Source organism: Suricata suricatta, chromosome 8 (genome assembly GCF_006229205.1).
Source record: "Suricata suricatta isolate VVHF042 chromosome 8, meerkat_22Aug2017_6uvM2_HiC, whole genome shotgun sequence".
Lineage (NCBI taxonomy): Eukaryota > Metazoa > Chordata > Mammalia > Carnivora > Herpestidae > Suricata > Suricata suricatta.
Window position 1 is genome coordinate 137984514 of NC_043707.1, and position 24760 is coordinate 138009273.

The window sequence follows — 24760 nt, forward strand, 5'->3', positions numbered from 1 at the left end:
CTGACCCCGACCCGCTGCCTCCCTGACCCCCACCTGCTGCCTCCCTGACCCTGACCCGCTGCCTCCCTGACCTCCGACCCTGACTGCTGACGGTGCATCTCAGACACCAGCATCCAGGCTCCTCGGCCGGTTCTCCTCCCAGCTCCTCAGACCACTCAGTTCCTCTCGGGATTCGCCTCTGGATTGCCCCGTGTGAGCATGGGGCGCAGGTGGGCAGGGCGGTGCCAGCAGGGCGGGCTCCTGCCCGGTGTGAGCTCTGGACCAGGTAGTCTTCCTGAGAGCCGTCCCTTTCAGCCGCAGCCCCCAGGGACCCGCCCAGCAAGCCCCAGCGCTCCCGGGACTCACACCTTCTCCGCCTGAAGGCCCCCTGGGTGGGTCTGTGTGCACAGGCCCTGAGCAGGGGTGGGGGCACCGCGCGGCTCTCAGCACGGTGCTGAGTCCTGGTGGATCTCAGCGGGGGCAGACCCCGCGCCTCCCCACGGCCATCAGAGCAGCGGGTGTTTTAGATCGCGGTGTCTCCGGCTCCTTTTGGCGCCTGCCTGGCTCACCTCAGCCTCCTTTCTTCCCTGTGTGGGGGGATGCGTTCTGGGGAAGCCGGTGTCCTTCCAGGAGAGCTGTGTCCCCGGGCCGTGGGCCCCGGTGGGACCTCGTGGGGAGCTTCCTGGGCACCTGGGGGCATTCCCGAGCGCGTCCCTGTCGCCAGGAGGGAGTTCTTGCTGGTTCCGCGCCTGTGACCCCCATTTTCTGGGCGGGGTGTGTGTGGGGATCCCTGAGGGAAGTGGCTGTGTTTCCCGTAGGAGCAGCGCTATTTTTGGGAGACTGCTTCGCACCCAAAGGCGTGGCAACAGACACATGAAAGCTAGACCCAGTTACGGAGCGTCAGCCCTGCCCCCTGGGTCCCTCAGGATCTGCAAGGTTTTACCCAGCGCAGATGTGGCTCCTCAGCTGGGGGTCCGGGTGGAAGAGCCAAATCCCCCCCCCCCCCTATGGTGCGTGGGGCGTGGGGCCTCGCCTGTGGGGCCAGGATGTGGCTCTGTGCTGCTGCTGGGCCTTGCCATGGGGAGGCTGTGCGGAGCCCGCTGGACGGGGCGTCTTCCAGAAGCGCTGGGCTCCGCCACCTTCCCGACACCCGGGACCCGCTTGTCCCCCTCGAGCTCTGGTGCCCGGAGGACCCCTCCCCAGGGAAATCCGTCTGGGAAATTTGCCCACCACGATTTTGGTTCATTTTGGCTCATGTACATGGGTGATTGGCGAGGGTGAGTGGGTTTGCTGCGGGATGGGCCGTGGGGGCAGCATGCAGCGCGTCTGTCCGTCCGTCTCTGGTGCCGCCCTGTCTCTGTAAGGGGGGGATCAGCGCCCCGAGTTCTGCCTGAGCCCGCTGCTCCCAGCTCATCCGTCCTGGTGACTCCCGAGCTCTGCATTTGCGAATCCACTCATTCCCTGAGGTCCTCCCGGTGCTTCCTGGTCGCTCGGGGACGTGTGCTCCGCAGCGCAGTGTGTGAGCCTCCCTCCCACACGTTCCTGGGAGAGGGGCGGCCCCGGGCACGTCACTCAGCTCCTCCGAGCCCCGTCTGCCATTCGTGGGAGAGAGAGACCAGGAGAGAGAGACCAGCATCTCCCGGAGGAGCCGGGCCGAGGATTCAGCGTACAGTCTGGCGAGGCATGCACGCGCCTGTGCGCCTTTTCCTGGGAGCCCGTGGCTCTTCTCCGGAGCCCAGCGCGGATGGTATTGGCTCGGTCCCCGTCACGGGGTGGGCGCTGTCACCTTGCCTTCACAGCCGAGGAGGCCGAGGATTAGAAACTGGGGATGGCACCCAGGCCCCGGCCCGGAGTGAGTGTGCGGTGACGTGTTCCCTCAGCTGAGGGACAAGGGCCGTGGCCCGAGGGTGCCACAAGGCTGCCGGAGGAGTGAGCCTGCGTGCCCTCCGTGTGGGCGAGTGACCAACATGCGCTCGCCCGACACTTGACGGGAAAGATGGAGCCTCCACGATTACAGAGATAACAGACCTGCCTTATGCCATCCTCCTTTTTCTCAGCTTCCCGCTGCGTCCCCGCGCTCGCCTCCCGGTCTCTGTCACTGCTGGTGCTCCGCTGGGTCACCTGGGCGCCACCTGCCCGGGGCCGAGTGGCCGGGGAGCGGTGCCTGCTTCCGGAGGGCCGTGGCCTCCCCGCCTCTTCTCCGAGACCCTCCGTGGGCAGTCCTGTGTGGGCCGCCGGCCCGTCGGTGGGGGAGGCCTGTGTCCTCAGGGCCAGGCAGTGCACGCGTGTGCTCCCTCCTCCTGTGACGAAGGTCTCTCTGAGGAGGTGCCTCACACACGTGCTGGGCCATTTCATGAAAGGTTGGACTTTAAAGAAAAATTGTGGTAGAGTCGATGTGGCACGCAGTTTACCATTTTAACAATTTAAAACGTGCAGTTGGGCGACATGAAGTCCAGTCACAATCCTGCACACCCACCTCCCATCGGCTACCGGAACTTCTTCATCTACACTCTCCACCCGTCCCCGGCCCCTGGCGCCCACCCCTCTGCTTTCTGTCTCTGATTTGGACTATTTCGAGCACTTCATGTGAGTGGAATCACCCGGAATCCGCCCTTTTTGTGACTGTCTTGTTTCATGTAGCATGACACCTTCAAGGTTCATCCTCGCCACAGAATTTACTTCCCTTTTTTTGAAAAAATTTTTTAAATGTTTTATTTTTATTTTAGAGAGAGAGAGAGACAGCGTGAGCAGGGGAGGGGCAGAGAGAGAGGGAGACACAAAATCGGAAGACAGGCTCCAGGCTCTGAGCTGTCAGCACAGAGCCCGACACGGGGCTCGAACCCACAAACTGCGAGATCATGACTTAAGCCGAAGTCGGACGCTTAACCGACTGAGCCCCCCGGCGCCCCTCCTTCCCTTTTAAGGCTGAAGAATATTCCTCTGTGGATTGACCACATTTTTCTTATCTGGGGTTGTTTGTCCCTTCTGGCCGTTGTGAGTAATTACATGTGCACTTTTAGTGGGTCCTGACTCATCAGCTGACCAGCGTTAGTTACGTCTTTTTAAGTTAAACAGGAACGCACAAAATTTCTCAGACCATCAATCCTAACACACATTTGTGATGGAGAAGGTGTGGAAAACCGTAAAGAAGAAAGTGAAGCGCTCTGATTACTGCCCCAGACATCCGCGTGTCCGTGCACACGCGTGGCGTGTTGAGTAACACTGGCGTCCCGGGCGCGTGGGTCCACGTATATCCCCGCCTGCGAGGTTACAGTCCCTTCTCAGTCATTAGATGATCTTTGACGGCATGAGTTCATTGGCATTTTACACAGACGCCCAGTAGTTTACTCAGCTTGCCCCCACTAGTGAGTGCTGGGTTGCTGCTTATTTTTTATTCTGTTACAAATCCTGTTTCATGAGTATTCTTGCACAAAAAGCTTTGCTTCTACGTTTGGTTAATTTTGCTGAATAGGTTGAAAAGGTGGAATTCCTGGGGCAGACGGTGGCCGTGGTGTTTTTAAGGGTCTCGTCAGAGCCGCCCATCGATGCGCCGACTTCCCTTCCGCAGGGCAGTCTCACAGGTTTCTTTCTCTGACTTTGGCCTCGGCTCTTAAAATCTGACTCTGTGCCTTAACTCTTACTTGGAGAGCTTGGGAAGAGACGGGGCAGCAGGGCGAGAGGATTGGGTGCAGTGATCCGGGGCGGCAGGCATGGAGCCCGGGTCGTGAGCTCGTGGGGAAGCGGTGGGCTTCGCGCCGGGGGGCCAGAGGGGAGGGCTCTGCACAGATCTGACCCCGCCCCTCGAGGCCGGGGTTTACGCCCCTGCTCTGAGCCGGGCACCGAGCTGGGTGCTGGGAGCCACCGTCCCCTCGGTCCACACGGAGCTTAGTCTGGGGCTGCTTCCCGACCAGGACGGGGGCTCCTTGCTGGTGGTGGCAGCCCAGACGGTGTTTTCGCCTGTTGCCATACTGTGCCCATGAGTATTTCTGCATGTTTCCAAACGGTCCGAGGTGAATGTACAAAAATAAACGGCATCGTTGGCTGTGTTCTCGCTAGAGAGGAAGCCCGTGATAAAGGGAGAGCAGGCTGATAGGAGCAGATGTTAGCCTGCGTTCTGTGGTCTGGGCGCTTCCGATTGCTGAGTGATACGATGGGTGCTGGAGGAGGGCGGGGGGAGGAATCGAGGTGTAAATGCAGTCCAGGATTTGTCTGACCAGCTTGGTGCCTTGTGGGAACGGAGGTGGGTTCTGGTTCAGTCTGAGTGCTGTGCCCACAGTCTCCCCTCTGCCCGGAGGGCCTCGCGCCATGGCCTGGCCCTCGTGGGGGAGGGCCCTGGGCGCCCCCGGTGGCCTCCTCCCCCCGGCTCTCTGCACCAGCCCCCTCATCGTTTCAGGGGACGCCCTGCGGAAGCCTCGCCTTCAGAAGTCTGTCACGGGGGACTTGGACGATGTGTACTTCACGCTCTACCCCTCCCTGGAGAAGTTTGAGGAAGAGCTTCTGGAGCTCCTCATCAGCGACCACTCCGGGGAGGTACGGTCCGGCGTCCGGGAACCGCGTCTGAGCAGTAGAGACGCGGGCAGGGCAGAGATGGCGGCCGGCGGCCTCGCAGGCCACCAGGGCAGGTGGCCCAGCCCCTGGGGACGCGGCCCTGTGGCCTCCCTCCTTGGGGCTGAAGAGGGACACAGGGCCTGTCGTCTCAACTTCGGGGTGACGAAGGTGCGGCTTTGTTATATCTTAAAACGGTCTTTGTTTCAAAGTAGATTAAACCTCCAGTGAGCATAGGGAAACCCGGAAAACGTTCTGCGTTTACAAAGGACATTTTCGAGATCCTTGGCTCCTTCCAAGGAGGAGGCGAGAGAGCTGTCCCTCCGTCCCAGCAGAGCGCGTTCTGGGACGGGGCTTCCTGCACAGTGGCCGGTTCTGCCCGCCCAGCTGACACGTCCCCGGAAGCTCCAGGCCGTCCCGGGCCCCAGATTGTCCCAGCTGCCACCTTTGGACATGTAGCTCACCTCCCTGGGCGTTCCGCGTCCAGACCCTCACGCGGCTCCTCTCAGGCTTCAGGTGTCTGTGCAAACCCGGCTGTCCTGACGGGCCCCCTGAGCGCCGCAGCCCCCCCCCCCCCCCCCCCCCCCCCCCCCCCCCCCCCCCCCCCCCCCCCCCCCCCCCCCCCCCCCCCCCCCCCCCCCGCAGCCCCTCCCGCCCCCGGGGCTCCTTTCTCCCGGTGCTCGGTTCCCCCCCCCCCGCTGAGGGCACCTGTCCCCGCCCTCTGTCAGCGTCCCCTCTGGGGGTGCACCCGGAGGGCGGGGACTTGGCTAGTTCCCCGCGGCAGCCGGTGGGCGTCACACCGTGTGGGCCCTGTGACAGCAGGTGGTGCCACCATGGTGCCCACCCCGGCACTCTGGCGGTAGAGCACACGCAAGAGAGACGGACTGGCGTGCCCGCTCCCCATGTGTGCCAGCACAGCCCCGCAGGATGTGTCGGATGAAATGGGAAGACGAGCGGAGGACAGGATGGGACTAGCGCACGTGTTCTTGCTGTGGCTCCTGCTGCGCTCTCACCGCTCGGAGCGGCCCGCGTGGGGGTGGAGATGCTCGAGGAGCGTCAGGGTCGGGTTCTACGTCTTCCCACAAAAATCACTTTGCCACGTGCTGCTACTGCTCAGTGGTTTTGTTCCTCTCCGACCGACAGGTTTTCTCTTCCCTCGTTCGGTTTATTTTCATCACTCAGGACTGACAGGCTGATTTAGGTCCATTCAGCTGGATTAATGGGCAGGGAAGAAAACTTGAAAATTCAGGGATCGTTTTGCAACGATCAACAATTTAATAAACAGTAATAGCCGGGAGGACCAGCCTTGCTCGTTTGGTAAAGCGCCTGTACATTTTCTGTTCGGAGGAAGCCCATTAATACCCAGCGATCACTTTGGGGCAGAGTCCGTGCTTATTGGTTTACGACTTCCCTGTTCCAGCTGCCCCTTGTGCCCTGCGTCTCCAGTGTCTGAGTCCCGGGGGCAGGGGACCCTGCACCTTGGGGCCCGGGTCCCTGCCTGCTTGCTTGGTGCCGTGGAAGCCTGAGCAAGAGTTCGATGATTCGGGCATCCTGGGGGTGGGGTGGGGTGTATAGCTCCAAGACGGCCGTCCTTGGAGAGAACCCGGAGCCCCCTAGAAAATGCCCCAAGGCCAGCGGTTTGGTGGCATTACTTGCCTGTTGTTTGCTTGGGTTCGTGTTCGCTCCGCACCATCGATCTGGAGGCGCCTGCAACTCCCGTTGGTTTCCCCTCTCCGCTCGCGTCTCCCGGGGCGTCTGTGCAGGGCCTCACGCCGTCTCGTGTGCTTTTCCAGAAGGGCGTTCCGCTGGATGGCGGCGCGCTGGAGATCTTGGAGCGGCGCCTGCACGTGGGCGTGCACAACGGCCTGGGCTTCGTGCAGAGGCCCCAGGTCGTGGTGCTGGTGCCTGAGATGGACGTGGCCTTGACGCGCTCTGCCAGTTTCAGCAGGAAGGTTGGCTCCTCCTCCAAGGCCAGGTATTCTCCCCCGGGACGTGAGGGCTGGGCCTGTGGAAGGCGGAGGCACGAGTGTGCACATACCCCGGGATCAAAGCAGAACGCGATTGCTTTTGCACGCGAAGCGTGCACCTGTGCACCTGGGGATCTTTCCCGGGTGCCTGTGTTTTGTCTTGCCGGCTCGTACCCACCGGCAGCAGACCTCAGTGTCGTTAGCTTGGGATTTGTGCGGTTGCAGACCCTCCGGCCGTGGCTGCTGAGGGTCTGAGGAGACCCCGGCACACCTTCCCCAGCGGTGCCTGCCGCCCGTTTCTCCTGCAACGGAGAGCCAGCAGGCGGGACTGGCTGCGTCCCAAGGCAGAATCCCAGAGCTCTCTGAGGGGTGCCCCGTGTGAATCCGGGCAAGGCCGGCCCCAGAGGACGCGGCCCCCTGGAGACCTGGCCGCAGCGTTCCAGCCTCCTCACATAAGCTCTGGCGGTTTGGGGAACGTGTTGACTGAGGCACCTAAAAAGGCTCTGGTTTGGGAACTGCCTCGGGGGCCGGACACACGGAAGAGCTCAGCTGCGTTGCTGGGGCTGGGGGGACGCCCTGCGCCCAGGCGGGTGAGCGGGGCGCAGCCTGACGGGCCGCTGCTCTGTGTTCTTGTCCCAGCTCCGGAAGCCAGGCCCTGGTTTTGAGAAGCCGCCTCCGACTCCGCGAGCTGGTCCGTCACCCGGCGTTCGCCGTGGTCTTTCAGCTGGAGTACGTGTTCAGCAGCCCCACGGGGGCGGACGGCAAGGTGAGGACCCGGCCCTGGGCTCCGTGCCCTGAGAACCGACAAGGTCACCACTGACGTTTCCGTGTTAGCATGGGGGTGACAAGTGCAGAACGCGGTCGCCAGTGCAGGAAATGCCTCTTCCCAGTGGAGGCTTTCTTACTGTCATTTCCCGTCTCTGTGGTGACAGTGTGTGGTGCTGGCCGGTGGTAATAAATAGTGCGGCAGGTGTGCGCGATCATAGCATTAATCCACAATGATCAGATCGATACTTAGTGTGGAAAATGAGTCCATTTAAATGTATTTTTCCTACGCAATTAAGTACAGGAAAGCTTGAATCTGCACAAGTGACACACGTCCTATAGTGAGCCTGACAGGCGCCTGAGTCATAGCCGAGAGCCAGAGTTTGCAGGGTGCAGTTGGAAGAAATACGGTTGACCCTCGAGCAGCACCGGGTCCCCTTCTAACCGGTGTTTTCCGGTGCATACAGTCGAGTACTGCACGTGTATTTTTTCCTTAGCATTTCTCAGTGACATTTTTATCTCCAGCCAACTTCACCGCAAGAACACAGCATAGGAGACGTACATGCACAAAACACGTGTTAGTGGCCTGTTTCTGTTATTGATAAGGGTTTTGGTCAACTGTAGGCTTCTGGCAGTAACGTTTTTGGAGAGTCGGAAGTTCACGCAGGTTTTTGACCGTGTTGGGGTTGCTGCCCACACCCCGGGGTGCCTCAGGGTCACTGTAGAGCAGATAGACATTTACATTTTTGAAGTCGACTCTTTGGAAAACCCAAATCCTGCCATACAAACATTCCATTTTCTGCTTGTACAAGCAAGCATCAGTGTAACAAGTAAGTCCAGAATAACAAAAGGACGACCCGGCACCTTCCGTGGTGGTTGGTCTGCCAGCACTGAGCACGGTCCTGGGGTGAGCCCTGCAGAGGGGCGCGGGGTGCCGAGCGGAGGGGCTGTTTCATTTTCTCGTGTGCTCTGGCCGCAGTCAGCTGACCTCTGCCGTCCACACCTCAGATCGGTGTCATTGAGAGTCCTGATCAGGGAGCAAATCTGGAGGCAGGGGTTTGGGTTATAGCTGGACACACGGTCACGCTGCGTCGCTGTGTCCGTTCCCAGCTCTGCTTTTCTTTCTTTCTTTCTTACCAGACACTGTGTCTAAGATGCAGCCGTGTGTGCAGGCGCCTGGCTGTGTGGGGCGGGCGTCCCAGGCGTGGGTGCGGGGGTCCTGCCGGGGGGGGGGTGGTCCTTCTGGGGCTGGAACCCCGGAGCTGCCCTTGGGAGGCTGTGGCGGGGGGGAGCCGTGGCCCCCTCCAGGTCCGTTTATGTGTAGATGATGGTGACGTTTGTACAATGTAACATATGGTGTTGCACATGATTTACTCCCAATGACAAGTCCCTACACGGCAGCAGAAGCGATGTGTCTCCCCTCATACTCTTCATGGACATGCTTAACCAGCAGCAGGTGGTGGGACGCAGCCGGGGGTCCCCATGCGATCTGGCTCAGCCTGGGAGGACAGGCCGTGGCCAGCTCACCCCGGGGCCCTCTCTGGGCCATCGTGGGGTGCCCAGGACCCTCTCTGCTATTGTGGGGTGCGGCCCGGGACCCTCTCTGGGCGGTCGTGGGGCGCACTCTTCACGTGAGCTCCGCCTGCAGGTCCCCCCTTCCTTCCCCGTGTTAGGCCTCGTGCGGCAGACACTCCCAGACACGAGCTGAGGCAGGCGGCCCCCAGCGGAAGGACCCGGGCGGCCCAGCGGTGTCCTGCGTGCGTGCGCTGCCCTCCGCTGCCTGCGCCGGCAGCTTTGGTTTATTCTCAAGCACATTCCCGTCACCATCTGCTTTCACTCCTGTGAGCGTGGTGGCGCGTGCGTTCTTTTCTTCTTTAACCCCTTCGTGTGGAAGATTCCGAATATGAAGGCAGAGAGAAGCATGTGGTGGAGCCAGAAGTCACCCGCTCACGGCCCCAGACAGCCCATCGCTGCCTCTGAACGGGCGGGTCCGTGTCTCCTAACGGTGGGGCTTACTCGCCGTCAGCGCGCCCGGAAACACGCAGAACTCTCCGGTACCTCCTGGTACCCGGCGGCCCCCGTGCGCCTTCCTCAACTCCCTTCCCCAGTTGGAAGCAGGCGCTCCAAGAAGCTTCCTGCACTGTTCTTTGGAAAGTGGTTTCTGAAGCAGGTCTTGCTGCACGACGGGGGCAGCCACAGCCTCCCCCACGATGCCGCCTTAGGTGCCACGCTCTGTCTCCAGGACAGGCTTGCCGGGTCCCTCGTCCCCGCGTTCGTTCGTCCTGACGCGTCTGAGTGTTAGCCTGCTCTTACCCAGGCTCTGCTCGCGCTTCGGACTGGGACTAAGGGCCTGGCCTCCTGTGGCCCTTTGTGAGACGGGTCGTTCTTACCTGGTTTCTCTGGACGGGAGACGCCGTCTGGACTGTCCCGTCTCCCCTCGACACCCCGTCACGCGTCTGCGGGAAGGTTTTGGTCCTGAGGGTTTCGTTCCGTCATTAAAGACAAACTCCCTCCCTTTCTCCGTCTGCCGCCGCCTTGGCGCCCGTGGAGACGCTTGCGGCGAAGGGGGGCCAAGAAAGAATCCGGTTCTGAAGGTTCCCCCGGACGGCACCCACCCGGGGGAGACGGAGTGGCGGGTGCTGCCAAGTTGGAGCAGTTGCTTCAAGAGCAGATCAAAGTGAACGGGAGAGCTGGGGACCGCGGTGGAGGGTGGTGACCGTTGAGAAGAGCAAGAGCAAGAGCAAGGTCACTGTAAGCTCTCAGGTGCCTTGTTCCGAAAGGCGGTTGAAATATCTCGCCCAAAAAGATTTGAAGAAGAATGATCCACGTGATTGCGCGTAGTTGCTGACAGCGGAGAGAGTTACGGATTGCGCTCCGATGAACCAAGGGGAGGAGGAGGAGGGTTCAGACTCCTTCGTCTGACGTATCCTGTAGGAGTTCTTGAATGAAACTTGGGAAACAAACAAACAAACAAACAAAAAACAAGCTGGAGGGACGGGTATGAGGAGACACGCCCCGTCGGTGCTGGTCTGCTGTGGAGTTTTGCGTCTTGCGTTTCGTCGGCACAGCTACAGCCTTTGTGATCTGTCCTCGGGCTGGCCGGGTGCTGCCTCCGCCCAGACGGCTGCCTGCTCGGGACTGAGCGCGGGGACAGCGCGCCCGCATGAGCCGGTGCGTTCGGACACCCCGGCAGCTGCAGGAGTGTGGGCCCCTCAGTGTCTGCCGGGAAAGCGGGCTCCCTGGGACGTAAGAGACGGACGCAGAAAGCAGGCGGCGGTAAAGACAGTCAGGCCCGGGGTCCTTTGCCGTGTCTTTATTCAGACGTACAAGCCCCCGCGGGGCGGCCAGGCGTCCGAACAGCCCTTCTTTTTGGAGTCGCGCAGCCAAGTACCTCCCCGGTCTCCGGAAGGTGAAGGTGAGCCATCTGCTGTTTATGTACTGGCCGCTGTTCTCTGGACAGAACACGCCCCTCTAGCAGAGATCCGGGTGCTTGCCAGGTGCCCGGGAGTCCCCGGAGCTGAATATTTTGATGATCTGTATTGGGCACCTTCGGATTGTGCCTTGATTTATCCTGAGAATGACGTGAATTTGCTCTTTTAGAACTTGGAAATAGAGGCGTCTTGAGGGTTTCCTAGGAATGTTTCCGGATACCCTGGCTCGTGGTCCCTTGCAGCGAGCCGGTGTCCCTGCGTCACCAGGGCGCCTCCTGTGGACCTCAAGGAATTACAAGTAGAATTTCCACGTGATCCAGTAATTCTGCTTCTGCGTAAACACCCAAAGGAATGAAAGGAGCATCTCGAAGAGACTTGCGTGTCCCCACATTCATGTCCTCATCGGAGACACGCGTGTTCCCGCGTTCCTGTCCGCATTATCCACAGCAGTGTTCACGTCCATGGCCTACTTTGGAGTCCGCTGGTTGCTGGTGTGGTCGCAGAGTTTAGCAGTTCTCTCTGTGTTCTGGGTGTTCACCTTTTATCAGGTAACGTGGTTTGCAGATTTGTGTTTTCATTTTGCTGTTGGTTGGCTTTTCCAGCTGATAAACAAAGCTGCCCTCAGCGTTCTTGGGCCAGTCTTTGTGGACGTACGTTTTCATTTCTTCCTGGTGAATGCCGCAGAGCGGAGTTCCGGGTCCTGGATAGGTAGAGGTGACCTCTCCAAGAAACGCGTCTTTCCCCACAGTGGCCGCCCCAGCGCTGTTTGGGAGTCACGGCTGTTCCGACATCCTCACCAGCTTCTGGTTTCGTCTGTCTTTAATTTCAGACTTTCTAGCGGGCGTGACTATGACCCGTGATGAGTCCTTGTCGCTGTGTTGGTTGGCCATTCCAACCAATTGTTCTTTGGGAAGTGGCCGTTCCACTGTTTAGGATTGTGTTTCTTTTTTTGTTTTTTTATGGTTGGACAGGAGTCTCTCTTACGTGTTTTTGCTAAAGTCTTCTGTCAGATACACAGCCTGTGACTGTGTTCTCATCGTCTGTCACTTACTTGCCTTTCCATGTTCTTAACGCTCTTCTTGGAAAAAAGGCACCGTAGGACTTTTTATTTGGATGCTAACGAAAGTCCCAAAGCCTCCATGTGTGCCTTGTTCCGAACGCTGGAACCCAGAGCGCTGAGTATCCCAGAATGACTGAATATCCCAGGAGAAGGTGGACCCGGGCACCGTGCCCCCCACGCCCGCCTGCTGAGTTCCGTGCTAGAGAAAGTGCTCTCCTGCGTTGCCCCTTACAAAGATCAGGAGTGCACCCCAAGCCTGCTGGCCCGCTACGGAACTCTCTCTGTAGTTTTTTGTTTTAAATTACATTTTAATCGTCACCGGGGCTTAGAAAACCAAATTTCATACATGTTTCACTTCCTCTGTAGAGGAATACTTCTTTGCATTTGTCTGAAGTGTATTTCTCTTCTAACTATCCACGGGCTACGCCTTCATGCTCCAACAGTAAAGTGTTCACATACGGAAAAAAACCCATTTTATTTGGATGTGATTTCTAGGTTACAGACAAGTTACAAAATTACCAGGACTATTAGTCTGCTCTTACCAGATTCACCCGTTTGCAGTCGCCACACTGGCTTTATGTCTACTTGCTGGCTCGTGTTTCCTCGCCCCCTCCTGGAGTGTGTGTGTGTGTGTGTGTGTGTGTGTGTGTGTGCGCGTGCGCTCGTGTGTGCGTGTGCGGATCCACACGTGTACTGCCTGTGATCTGTCTGGGAGTGACGTGCAGAGTCGGGAGCCGGTCCTGCCACCACCCGGCGTGTCCCCTGTGGCCGTGGTCCCCAGCGCAGGGCACGCGGTGTTCCTGTTTCTTCTTCCAGGGTGCCCTCGGCTCTGGAGCAGCTCCTCAGCCTTTCTTGGCTTTTGTGACTTTATTTTTATAGGACAGTCTCCCTCCTTTAAGGGACATTTTAAAGCGAGTGTTCGCTGTTAGGTGTGGTGATGTCTCCTCCAGATGGAGCTGGCGCCCGCACCCCTGTGGGAGCACCGCAGACGTGCGCTCGCCCCTCCGGCTCCCGCGTGGGGGGTGGGGGGTCCCTCCTGCCCTGCTGGCCTAGTTAGGTATTTTTAAAGATTTTATTATTTTTTAATTTTCAAAAAATGTTATTTTGAGGGAAAGACTGTGTGAGGGAGAGGCGGAGAGAGAGAGAGAGAGAGAGAGAGAGAGAGAGAGAGAGATGGAGAATCCCAAGCAGTCTCCACACTGTCAGCACGGAACCCAGTATGGGGCTTGAACCCACGAACCATGAAATCATGCCCTGAGCCAAAATCAAGAGTCGGACGCCCAGCTGACTGAGTCACCCAGACGCCCCTACAGATTTTATTTTTTTAAGTGATCTCTGCCCCCAGTGTGGGGCTTGAACCCATGATCCTGAGATCAAGAGTCCCACACTCAACCGACGGAGCCACGCCGGCGCCCCTGGGCACGTACTGCGTGATGCCCCCACTGGAGAGTGGCACCTCCCTCCTGGCAGCTGAGGAGCAGTCTGTGGGAGACCCCGAAGCCCCACAGGCCTCTGCCCTCATCCAGCCGCCCCTGGACTCGGCATCTGCTGCCTCCAGCTCCCTGTTGGGATGGACTCAGGGCACCTTTGAGAAGAACAAACTGCCGTCCCTGCTTATTTTGGTGCCCAGAGTGTCCCGAGTGTCCACAGTGCCTTCGGGCTGTGTCCTTGCGACATCCTCCGTCATGTCCTGTTTCCCAAACCGTTGCTACTTTCTGGCGTCACAGGACCCCCAGGTTCACTGCGTCTTCCCTCCTCCAGCCCTGGGATCTGCCGTGTCCGAGAGGGGCTGCATCCCACCCTGCGCCGCCGCCGCTGCCGCCGCCTCCTCCTCTTCCTTCTTCTCCCTTCTCCCTCCTCCTCCTCCTTTAAAATAATTTTTTAATGCTTCTTTATTTTTGAGACAGAGTGGGGGGAGGGGCAGCGAGAGAGGGAGACACAGAATCGGAAGCCGCTCCAGGCTCTGAGCTGTCAGTGCAGAGCCCGACGCGGGGCTCGGACCCACAGACTGTGAGATGATGACTTGAGCCCAAGTCAGACATTTAACCGACGGAGCCCCCCAGGCGCCCCTAAAAAGTGGGTTTTAAACAGTCGAACAGTTGCTTATGACGTGTATTCACGTTGATATCTGTGCCGCTGTCGTAAACAGGACTTCTTCCCATCGCCCCTTCCCCCCACCGTGGGAGTCTGCTTTCTGCAGAGTCATTGACAAGCTCACCCGCGGCTCAGGTGGCTCTTAGGTGCACCGCACGCTGGCTTTAACATCGAACCGTATTTTGAGGGGAGCCCCTGCCAGGAGCACGCAGAGCTGTCCGGGTCCCTCTGCCGGCGCCCCCGGGAGGAAGCCCGTCCCTGGGCGAGCAGAAGCTGGAGACAGTCACCCTCGTGAAATAACAAGAACGTTTTACCTGCCTCCGGGGGACTTTCGTGTTGGTCGAGTTCCACGGACGGAAGCCAAGGGGACCTTGTTCATTTCTGGGGCGGCCGGAGCCAATTGCCACGAACTGTGTGTGTCTCAAAGCAGCTGACATCTATTCTGTCCCAGCCTGGAGGCCTCCATCCACAACCAGTTGGGCCGGGCCGAAGCCAGTGCAGGCAGCGGGCTGCCCTCGGAGGCTGCGGGGGACAGTCCTCCCCACCTCTTCCGGGTTTGGGCGGCCGCTGGTGGCCCGTGTCTCGAGGCGGCGCGCCTGCCTTCACCTCACACGGCCTTCCCTCTGCGCGTCTCCTCCGTCTGTCTCCAGTGTCTTTCTGTCCTGCTTGGTAAGGATGCTTGTCATTGGATTGAGGGTCCAGCTGGATAATCGAGCTCCCCTAATCGCAGAATAATTAATTCCATGGACGTGGACCCTTTTCCCAAACACGGTCACAGTCACAGCGCTCAGGGCTGAGGATGTGAACATGCTGTTCTTTGAGGCCGCCGTTGAGCCCCCCTCGGGGAGCCCGGGTCGCGGACTCCCAGGGGCCGGTGTCTGTTTCCGGTTGGGGCTTTGCCTGGTGAGTGTCGGCGTGGCTCTGCTGACCCATGAGAACCCTGCCTCGCGCTCCAAGAGTGTCCTTGGCCCCAGGTAAGTTGTCTGCCGTCACAATGAAAAGTCTTAGTGGGAGCAGTTGATGTATTTTTTTTCCTTCTTTTCATGACGTCAAACCCAACTGGGCATGACGTTCTAAGGTAACCGATCTTCCCTTGATCGCTGGGGTTCACCCACAGGAGGCGCCTCTCAGGCGGGGCTGCTGAACAGCCGCTCGCACCGGCCACCTGCTTGGACGCACCTGCCCTTCTCCTCAGAGCTGGGGCTGGGGCTGCGGGATTTAGGGGCATGGGGTGGGGGCCGTCCCCGCCTCCAGGTGTCACCCTGGCCCGGTGACAGGGAGCACAGGCTCATAAATGGCCCTCGAATGCTCACCGAGCCCTAATCTTTGCGAAGGAGCGATCCGTGACTCGCTAACCATGTCCTCTGGTCAGAGCTGTCGGGAACACGAGCCAGGGAGGCCGGAGTGCGTGTCTCTGGCCGGATACGCTGCGCCGGGGAGTTCTAGCGGTCGAGGACCGGGAGGCCGGAGGAGCCACGAAACCGGAAGATTGCGTATCAGAGTCGCCCAGTTTGCACGACTAGGCCAGAAGGATTTGTACACAGAGAATCAAAACTCGGATACGTATTTTATTTTATTTTTGATCCCCTAATATCCTGGATTTTCTAGGAGCTGACTGTTTGGAAAGTAGTCTAGAAATGACTGGGTCTGCGTGGTTTTGTAGTGGCCAGTTTTGCCAGTACATCTCCAGTAATTTTGTTTTTTTAAATTATTTATTTTATTATTTTATTTATTTTTGAGAGAGAGAGAGAGAGACAGCGGGAGCAGGGGAGGGTCAGAGAGAGAGGGAGACAGAGTCCGAAGCAGGCTCCAGGCTCTGAGCTGTCAGCACAGAGCCCGACACGGGGCTCTAACCCACGAACCGTGAGATCATGACCTGAGCCGAAGTCAGACGCTTAACCGACTGAGCCCCCCAGGCGCCCCACGTTTGGCTCCATTAAAGGGTCAGAACAGGCCTCCCTGATGTGAGGTCGGTCCACTAACAGTGGGGCCTCCGGAAGAGAGGAGTTCAAGACCAGGAGCCGCCTCTGGCCGTGTATCCCTGCATGACTGAGGGACTCACAGGAAGGGAGGTCATCCGGCCGAGGAGCAGTCTAGAGAGACGGGGTGGAACAAAGGAACTTCCTTTTCCACACGTGGCTGCGTGTGGCCTCACTGACCATCCTGCGTGGGGCTCCAGCCAGAGTCCTCTTGTGTGCGCCTGGGACCTGGGGGCCACGGACCCCTGGCTGGGACAAGTAGCGGGGTCCGCTGGGAGCCCCAGCCGTTCTGCTGGACACGGCCCATGTCAGCAGGTCCCTTGGCTCTCCTCTCCCCGGGGACGACGTCCTCCACCACACAGATGGGGCGTGGGCTTCCATTCCTTTCCGAGAGTGCAAGGCCTCCTCCACGCAGGCTGTCTGGGTTCATGCCTGGGGCTGGTCTGGGGCATCAGAGGCCCTTGGCCCCCCAGCTGCCCAGGGGCCCCATGAGCTGCCACCCTCGTGCCAGGGGGCACTGCCTGTGAGCAGAGCGATGGGAGGTGGGCTGTGTGCTCCCACGCCGGCCACCCTCAGGGTTTGCTCCTCCCACATCCTCGGCCAGGCCGGGAGTGGGGGCAGAGGAGGTGTGGCTGCGGCCCCGGGTCTGGACCGTGTTGCTGTGACCCTGGTTAGGGCCGCCGTGTTCTGGGGCTGGAAGGGGCCTTCCTGGGCTCCCGGTCTGACCAAGGGCCTCCTGCGCCCTGGTCGGGAAGTGGCCTTCCTGGGGTCGCCATGCGCTGCCTCCCAAGGAGCCTGCAGCACCTGCCCGTCGGGCTCGGTCACAGCTGGGTTCCTGACCTTGCCTCCTGCCTGTCTCCCTGCCCAGCTGACCAGGGCTCTCCCAGCCGACGGAGCCTGGAGTGTGGTTTTGTTCTTCCTTCTTAGTGATGCCACTAAAACCCTGCCGACTGGAGCCCCCAAACCCTATTGGAGAAAACGACTCTTCCCTAATCCTAGGTTTTCCTTAGTGTCCTCACGGCTTTCACTTGGCCCCTGATAGAGAAGGTGGAGGAAGGACCTGGCTGATTCCCACCTGGGTAAAATGTGCCGTCTGTTCTTCGCGAGCAGGGACTTAGCTGCAGAAAACGTGTGTAAATAATCCTGAATTGAATTCTCATGTGCTTCCTTCATCATTTTACAAAGTGTCCTCTCACATTGCTGGTGTTTTCCTAGTGCACTTGGGCAGATGTGGGCAAGGACAGCGTGTGTCCAGACCCGCACCGACGGCCTCACGGGGGCCGGAAGGGCCACAGGGTGGTGTCGGTCTTTAAAGGAAGAGCCGCGGCTGCTTTGAGCCAGAAGGGGAGGCCAGTGTGGAGGAGGACGGTGCTGGTTGGGTTTGGGGGGGTCCTCAGGGTGGGCGGCTGCTTCCCTGCCCCCCGAGCTGTGTGGTGCCCTTCTCCTCCTCCTGCACGGCCCCTGCCTGGCGGCACTGCCCCTCGGTGGTCTGGAGCCAGCTTTGCTGATGACTCACGCACCCTGTGCTCTGTCTTCCAGGCAGCCTCGGTCGCCCCTTTGTCCGGCGTGGCGTGCATGCACATGGTCCGCTGGGCCGTCTGGAACCCCTTGCCGGAAGCCGGCTCCGGGAAGGTGATCTTGCCTCTGCAGGGGGGGGTCCGGCCCAACCCCTCGCACTGTCTGGTCTATAAAGTGCCCCCAGCCCGCATGAGCTCCGAAGAGGTAAGTAGTTGTGTGGGTCTGGGTCGCGAGCGACTAGCAAGCTCACATGTTCTCACAGCCGGGAGTGACAGATCTGTCTGTGGGCGTGACGCGAGCAGAACCTCTCATGTCGTGGATCTGCCCTGGAGAGACAGGTGTGACTGCGGGGTCACGGGGGGCTGTGCCCGTGTGCACCGTCCACATGGCCGTCCCGCGGGGGGGGGGGGGAAGGGGAGCGTGACCTTTATTTGTCCCCACTGCATAACGACAGCCACTTCTGTGCTGTCCGTGCCTTGTCTTGTGACTTTTTAAAAATATTATATTTGAGAGACAGAGAGAGACAGAGTGTGAGCAGGGGAGGGGCAGAGAGGGAGGGAGACACAGAATCTGAAGCAGCTCCAGGCCATGAGCTAGCTGTCAGCACAGAGCCCGACGCAGGGTTCAAACCCACGAATATGAGATTGTAACCTGAGCCAGAGTCGGACGCTCAACCGGCTGAGCCCCCCAGGCGCCCCTGGATGTCTTTTTTTAAAAAGGACTCTTGGAAAACGTTTTGCCAGGGCAGATGGGCTTCAGGGCTGTGGTCGGAGCCGGGCCGTCGGCGTGCGGCCCAGCTGTGTGACTTGCCCCTCGTGCCCGCTGGCCCCTGGCTCTCCCCAGCTTTGTGTGGGGGGCAGAGGCCACAGCACGAGCCTTAAAAACCCACGTTTGGAATGATGCTCTCCCTGAACCCCAGCAGAGAGGGCAAGGAAAGGGGGGTAGGGCCAGTTGAAGTGTGTGAGGGGTCTCGTGCCCTGTGCCCCCTCCCCCACTGCAGCCTCTGGGCACGGGGAGCAGGGGGACGGGGAGCGGGGGGGCGGGGAGCAGGGACCCAGGGCGCTGATGCAGGGCACCCGGCCTGCGGCCTGGCTCCGGGCAGGGGCTCTTGGCTCTCCCGCTCACGTTCCTGAGACACATCCTTCCCTGTCTCAGTGGTGCGCCCGGAACCTTGCGAGCTCAGTTGTGTCATTTTTCTTCAGCGAAGGGGCCACCTGTGTGACTTCAGCACATCATCTGTGTGCTGACTCTAGCGACAAGCCTCATTTTCAGTGTTGTTCTTTATGGTAGCAGGAGATGCTTCAGGGACCCGATGAGCGCTGATGGTGCAGCTTTTCTTGCTCCAGGAGCAGCTCATTACGGGGTCACGCTCTGCCGCAACCCCCCACGGGCTAGTCTGAGCCCTCGTTATAGAATTGCCGTTAGAAATCCTGAAGCCATTGCCTCTCTCCCCCTCTCTGTGGGGCTATGTGTTTGTGTGTAAATATTTATTTGATCCAATTTTCGCCTTCCCTCCCTAAGTGTGTAAGCTGTGTGGGGCAGGGGCGGGTGCGTGCTGAGGACACAAATCCGTCAACACGGCCGTTTCGTCACAAGGAGTCTCACTTCTGATTGGCGTTTCTCAGCCTCAGCCCTGCAGACACTCTGGGCCGATAACGCTGTGCTGTGGGGGTCGTGCTGGGCGGCAGGGGTGTCGCCACCGGCCCGTGGACTCTCCCTTCTAGATGCCAGGAGTGCGTCCCTGTGAGCCCGTCCCCGGGAGCGTGTACCCGGAAGCACGTCCCGGGAGCGTGAGCGTGTCCCCGGGAGTCTGTCCCCATGAGCGCAGCGTCTGCAGACGTTGCCAAGGGTCTCCCGGGCGCAGAGCTGCCCCTCGCTGGGGACCGCTGCTCTCACGCACACAGTTAGCTGACGCGATGGGCCCCGACTGGTCCCAGACGTCTTTGCCCTCCCCCTCGGCTTCCCCCTGTCTGTCTGCACAGCAGTGCCGGCGTCTGGCCCGGCAGGCAGCTTGCAGGCAGGGCGCGCCTCGTCTCCACCCCCACACTGGGTCATTCTTTATTGCACTCATCCATTCAGTGCACTGCTTTTTTTTAATTTTTAAGTTTTAGGAAATTTATTTATTTTGAGAGAGCGAGTGAGCAGGGGAGGGGAGAGAGAGAGAGAAAATCCTAAGCAGACTCTGCACTGTCAGCACACAGCCCGATGTGGGGCTCAAACTCAAGAACCACGAGATCAGGACCAGAGCCGAAACCAAGAGTCAGACACTCAGCTGACTGAGTTATCCAGGTGCCCCCCTTCCGTGAACTTTTATTGAGCACCTCTGTATATTCCTGGAAAACATCCTCACCCCACGAGCTGACAGCTGAGGGGAAGCAGCAGATATTAATCAGAGAAAATATAAATATTGTAAGCATCCCATAACTTTTGACTAAGGAAACCTGAGGGTTTGTGTTATGATTACTTAAGTGTTATTTACTGCGAAGGTACGCACAAAGTATTATGATTACGTCTTCTTTCCTAAAGAACGCTTGTAATTTTCCTGTGAGCAAATAATTGTCTTTTTATTTCTTAAAAATTTTTTAACATTTTACTTATTTTAGAGACAGAGAGAGATAGAGCATGAGTGGGGGAGGGGCAGAGAGAGAAGGAGACACAGAATCTGAAGCAGGCTCCAGGCCTGAGCTAGCTGTCAGCACAGAGCCCGATGCGGGACTCAAACCCACGAACCATGAGATCATGACCTGAGCCAAAGTCGGATGCTTAACCGACTAAGCCACCCAGGCGTGCCAATAATTGTCATTTTAAAAGAAAAGTCCATCTTCAGAGGCAGCCACTTCCAACTCTTTGCCGTGACTTCTGGTATTTACTTTGTTTCCAAATATTAATGCTTCTACTGCTGTTTCTTAGTTGATCCATCTTAGACCTTATATATTGTCTGATAATGACAGACGAGAACATTACCTCTTTGATGGGCTCCTACACTCTTTTTTTTTTTTAAATGTTTGTTTATTTTTGAGAGAGAGAGAGACACAGCATGAGCAGGGGAGGGAGAGAGAGGGGTAGACACAGAATCTGAAGTGAGCTCCAGGCTTTGAGCTTTTAGCACAGAGCCTGACATGGGGCTCGAACTTACGGACTGCGAGATCATGACCTGAGCTGAAGTCAGATACTTAACTGACTGAGCCACCCAGGCACCCCCTCCTACACTCTTTAAAGAAACCACTCTGTCCTCCCGCTTTGTGGCCTCGGATTCAGAGACTGTTGGCAGAGATGTGCAGCACAGTGGGCTGGCCTGGAGGATTGTAAAGGGACTGGACGGCACTGGGGGGCGTCCAGGAAGAGGGCGGGGCTTGGAAAGCAACCCTGTAATATTGCTTAAGAAATGCTGGGATAGCCCTCGGGCTGCCTGTGCCTAGTCTGACCCCTGAACAGGCCTTGAGAAGTGACTGTGGCCAGACCCCCAGCGCTGCCCCAGGGGTGCCCTGGGTGGACCGCGTGCAGGAGGGGTCTGGTAGTCCTGCACAGATCTGACCACGCACAGAGGGCTGGCTGGAAACTGGCCTGAACACACTGAGCTGATTCCTGACTAAACAGAAATGATCAACATGCCCCCTAGAATTGTATCTTCTTTAAAAAAAAATTGTTTTAGAGAGATGGAACGGGGGTGGGGAGAGGCAGAGAGAGAGAGAGGGAGAGAGAGAATCTCAAGCAAGCTCCACACTCAGCGCAGAGCCTCATGTAAGGCTTGATCCCACGACTCTGGGATCGTGACCTGAGCTGAAATCAAGACCCAGATGCAGATACAAGAACCGCCTGAGCTCTCAGGCGCCCAACATGCCCCACAGGGTTCAAAATGAGACTCAGTTTCATAATATAATATATTTTGCAGAATATAATATGCAAAACGTCTGTGATATGATCTAAACTTAATTGACATGCAAAGAACCAGGAAAGTCTCAACTTTCAGAGCAAAGACACTCAACAGACACCAAAACGTTTCCTGCAAACACTGATTTAAAAAAAGAGGAGAGGGGAAAATGTATCAACGCCAGGCAAAGTGGACGTGGGAGCAAAGGAAATTTCCAGGAATTAAGAAAGATTTTACGTGTGACAGAATCCATTCTCCAGGGAGACACAGCCATCCTAAAAGTGTGTGCCCCTAACACAGAGCTTTAGAATACATAAAGCAAATCTAACAGCAGTGAAAGAGAGACAGGCAGATTCATGGGTATAGTCGGAGACTTCAGCACCTGCCTCAGTAAACCGGGGAGCACCTAGATCACCACTTGGATCGAGTGACGTCTACAGAATCGCCCACGCTTTCCCAGGGCACCGGGAACACGGAGCGAGATGGACCGTGTCCTGGGCCATAAGACAGACCGTCATGGATTCTGAAGAATTGGAATCATACAGGTGACAGCTCATGATCGTAGTAGAATGAAAGCAGAAATCCAGAACAAAGATAAGATTAAAAAGCATAAACACCCGGCAAGTAAACATTACTCTTCTAAATCCCTAAGTCCAAGAGGCAGCCTGACGAAGAAATCGAGGATGTTCTGGACAGAAAGGACAAAAGGGAAAAGACCGCGTATCGGAAGGTGCAGGAGGCAGCTGACTCTTGCTTCCGTGGAGATTTACAGCATTTGCTTGTAATAGAACAGAGGTCTCTGCTCAGTGATTGCACCTTCCCCCCTCCGGGGACGGGCAAAACAACCCTGCGGCCAGCAGGAGAAGGTTGTAATAAAGATAAAGAGCAGATACCAACGAAACCAAAACCAGAAGAACCATAGAGAACCAAAATAGAGAAAATGAAACCCAGAATGAATTCTTTGAAAAGATTAATAAAATTGATAAACGCCTGGCAAGACCGACGACAAGAGAGGATGCGGGTTGCTGACGTGAGGAGCGGGAGAAGGACCGTCCCTGCCAGCCCCGCAGGCGTCAGAAGGACGGTCAGAGGACACTGTGAACAACCCTGTGCCCGTGTGTTTGGCAATTTATATGAAATGGACCCACTTATCTTAAACCAGAAAGGATCAGAACTCACCCAGGATGAAATAGACAACCTGGGTAGTCCTATAACGATCACAGGAACTGAATTCGAGGTTAGAACACTTGTAAAAAAGCAATATCCAGTCCTGCTCACTGTGAATTCTAGAGAAGAGAGAATAGAAATTTTATACAGTCTCTCCCAGGAAATAGAAGGATGGGGACCATTCCCAGGTCATGTGACGAGGCCATGCTATCCTGGTAACAAGACCAGAGAGAGAGTGTGAGAAGACGATGGACACGTGTCCCTCCTGGACACAGGTGCAGCCTGGCCAACCAAACAGGAGCAGATGGTATCCAGCAATGCGGGAGGAAGCAGCCATGACCAAGTGGGACTCGGTCCCAGAAATGCAAGGCTCTCTTCATTTTAAAACTCAATAAATTCACCATAGTAAGAGCCGAAAGAAGGTGAACCGTGTGATCATAGCAATTGGTGCAGAAAAGGCATTTAACACAATTCAGCACTGATTAATGACAAAAACTGTGAGCAAAGTGGGAGCAGGCGAGAACCCCCTCGTCCTGCTCCACAGCACCCACACGAACCCACCAGGGAGCATCCTACCGAGTGTGAGAGGCTGAGCGCTGTCCCGTCAGATCAGGGACAAGACAGGGATGTCCATGCCGCCTTCCGGATCTCATCCAGCAGCGTAAATGAAACCCTAGCCAGGGCATCACGGCAACCAGACAAAATTAAAGACCTACAGATTGGAAAGGGAGAAGAGAAACCGCACTTGCTTGCCAACAGCAGGATTGTTTCTGGGGAAGATCCCAAGGAATCCGCAAAAAAGACCCTCCTAGAATGAATAAGTGACTTTGTCGAGGTTGCAGGATACAACAGGAGATCAGGATAGAAAACCAATTGTTTCTGTGTATTAGCAATGGAAGGTTGAAAAGCACAATACAAAAAAACATTATTTACAAAGCCCTTCCCTCAGTGAAAGAAGTCTAACACAACGTGTACAGGAGCCGTTTGCTGCAAACGAGCACCTTCCTTTGGCTGCGTGTCACTGTGGGTCGTGGCTCCTCTCGGCTGAAATCCGAGGAACTGCGTAAATGGAGAGACACAGCTTTAAAAAAAATTTTTTTTTAATGTTTTTTAATTTAGTTTTGAGAGACAGAGAGAGACAGTGCGAGCAGGGGAGGTCAGAGAGAGAGGGAGACACAGCATCCGAAACAGGCTCCAGGCTCTGAGCTGTCAGCACAGAGCCCGACGCGGGGCTCGAACCCACAAACCGTGAGATCATGACCTGAGCCGAAGGCGGACGCTCAACTGACTGAGCCGCCCAGGTGCCCCGAGACACGGCTTTATGGATGGGAAAGACTCCACACGATACAGATATAAATTCTCTCCTAATTCATCAATGGTGTATTTTAACCAGAATCCCAGCAGTTTTTTTTTTTTTTTGGTCTAGATGCAGACACACTGATCGTAATGTTTATACAGAAAGGCAAAGGAATTAGAAGAGTTAAGAGAATGTTGATGAGGACAGTGGAGTTGGAGGGATCATGCCGCGGTTTCGAGACTTGGAACTGAGTGTGGTCGGTGCGGGGTCAGCACACAGATCACGGGGACGGAGCAGAGTCTGGCAGTGACCCACGGCGTCCCGTAGAGTTCATACACACGTGCCACACGACCCAGCGGCCCTGTTCGTAGAGAAGTGAAGACGGAAACATGTACCCCGCGTTTGTAAGCCCCCCATCCGAAGGCGGCCCCCGTGTGCTCAGACGGGCCAGTGGATGAGTGAACCCCCGCACATCCGGGGAGACAGAGCGACTGTCGGTTCGTGCGCCGCGGGGGTGAATCTCCCCGCCTCGTGCGGGCGCAAGAAGGCCGTCTCCACACAACTGCCGGGCCGGGTTGGGGTGCGATGGCCTACAGGGGGCAGCACGACGGGGCGTCCGGGGGGCGGGCCTGCCCTGCACCCTGCCCGTGGTCGAGGCTATGCATGTTACACTGAGCTGCACGCCAACATTTAAAAGGTCGGTTTTGCATAGATTTGTTATAAAACACATTCGAAACCGGGGAGACGCGATGTCCGCTTGTGTGAGAGCCATTCTGTGCTAGTGTGGCCGTCGGGTTTGAAGGCCACGCTGATTGTGACTGCTCGGAGAGGGACTCGAGAGCACAATCGTGGCGTCGGATCCCTGGTTTTCATGGACTTTGAGGCAGGGGACTCGCTTCCGGGGGACTGTGACAGGAGGGCCTGACAAAGGGAGGTGGCTGCCACTGCCGTCGTGTCGATTGTAGGTGAGGCAGGTGGAGTCGGGGACGGTCCAGTTCCAGTACTCGCTGAGCTCCGAGGGACCCCGGGACACAGCGCCAGGGCACGGCCACAGCCCGGACGCAGAGCGACAGCCCTCCAGGAAGCC

General features: G+C 57.6%; 1 protein-coding gene across 1 annotated transcript in view; it reads left to right on the forward strand.

Moving 5' to 3' along the window:
* The window catches only part of NPHP4 (nephrocystin 4), a 96390-nt gene that overhangs the window by 27603 nt on the left and 44027 nt on the right, over nucleotides 1–24760 (forward strand). The window contains exons 7-11 of the mRNA XM_029945937.1: nucleotides 4373–4509; nucleotides 6318–6499; nucleotides 7131–7257; nucleotides 17360–17542; nucleotides 24639–24757. Coding sequence (XP_029801797.1) covers nucleotides 4373–4509; nucleotides 6318–6499; nucleotides 7131–7257; nucleotides 17360–17542; nucleotides 24639–24757 — 748 coding nt within the window. The remainder of the gene's footprint in view (nucleotides 1–4372; nucleotides 4510–6317; nucleotides 6500–7130; nucleotides 7258–17359; nucleotides 17543–24638; nucleotides 24758–24760) is intronic.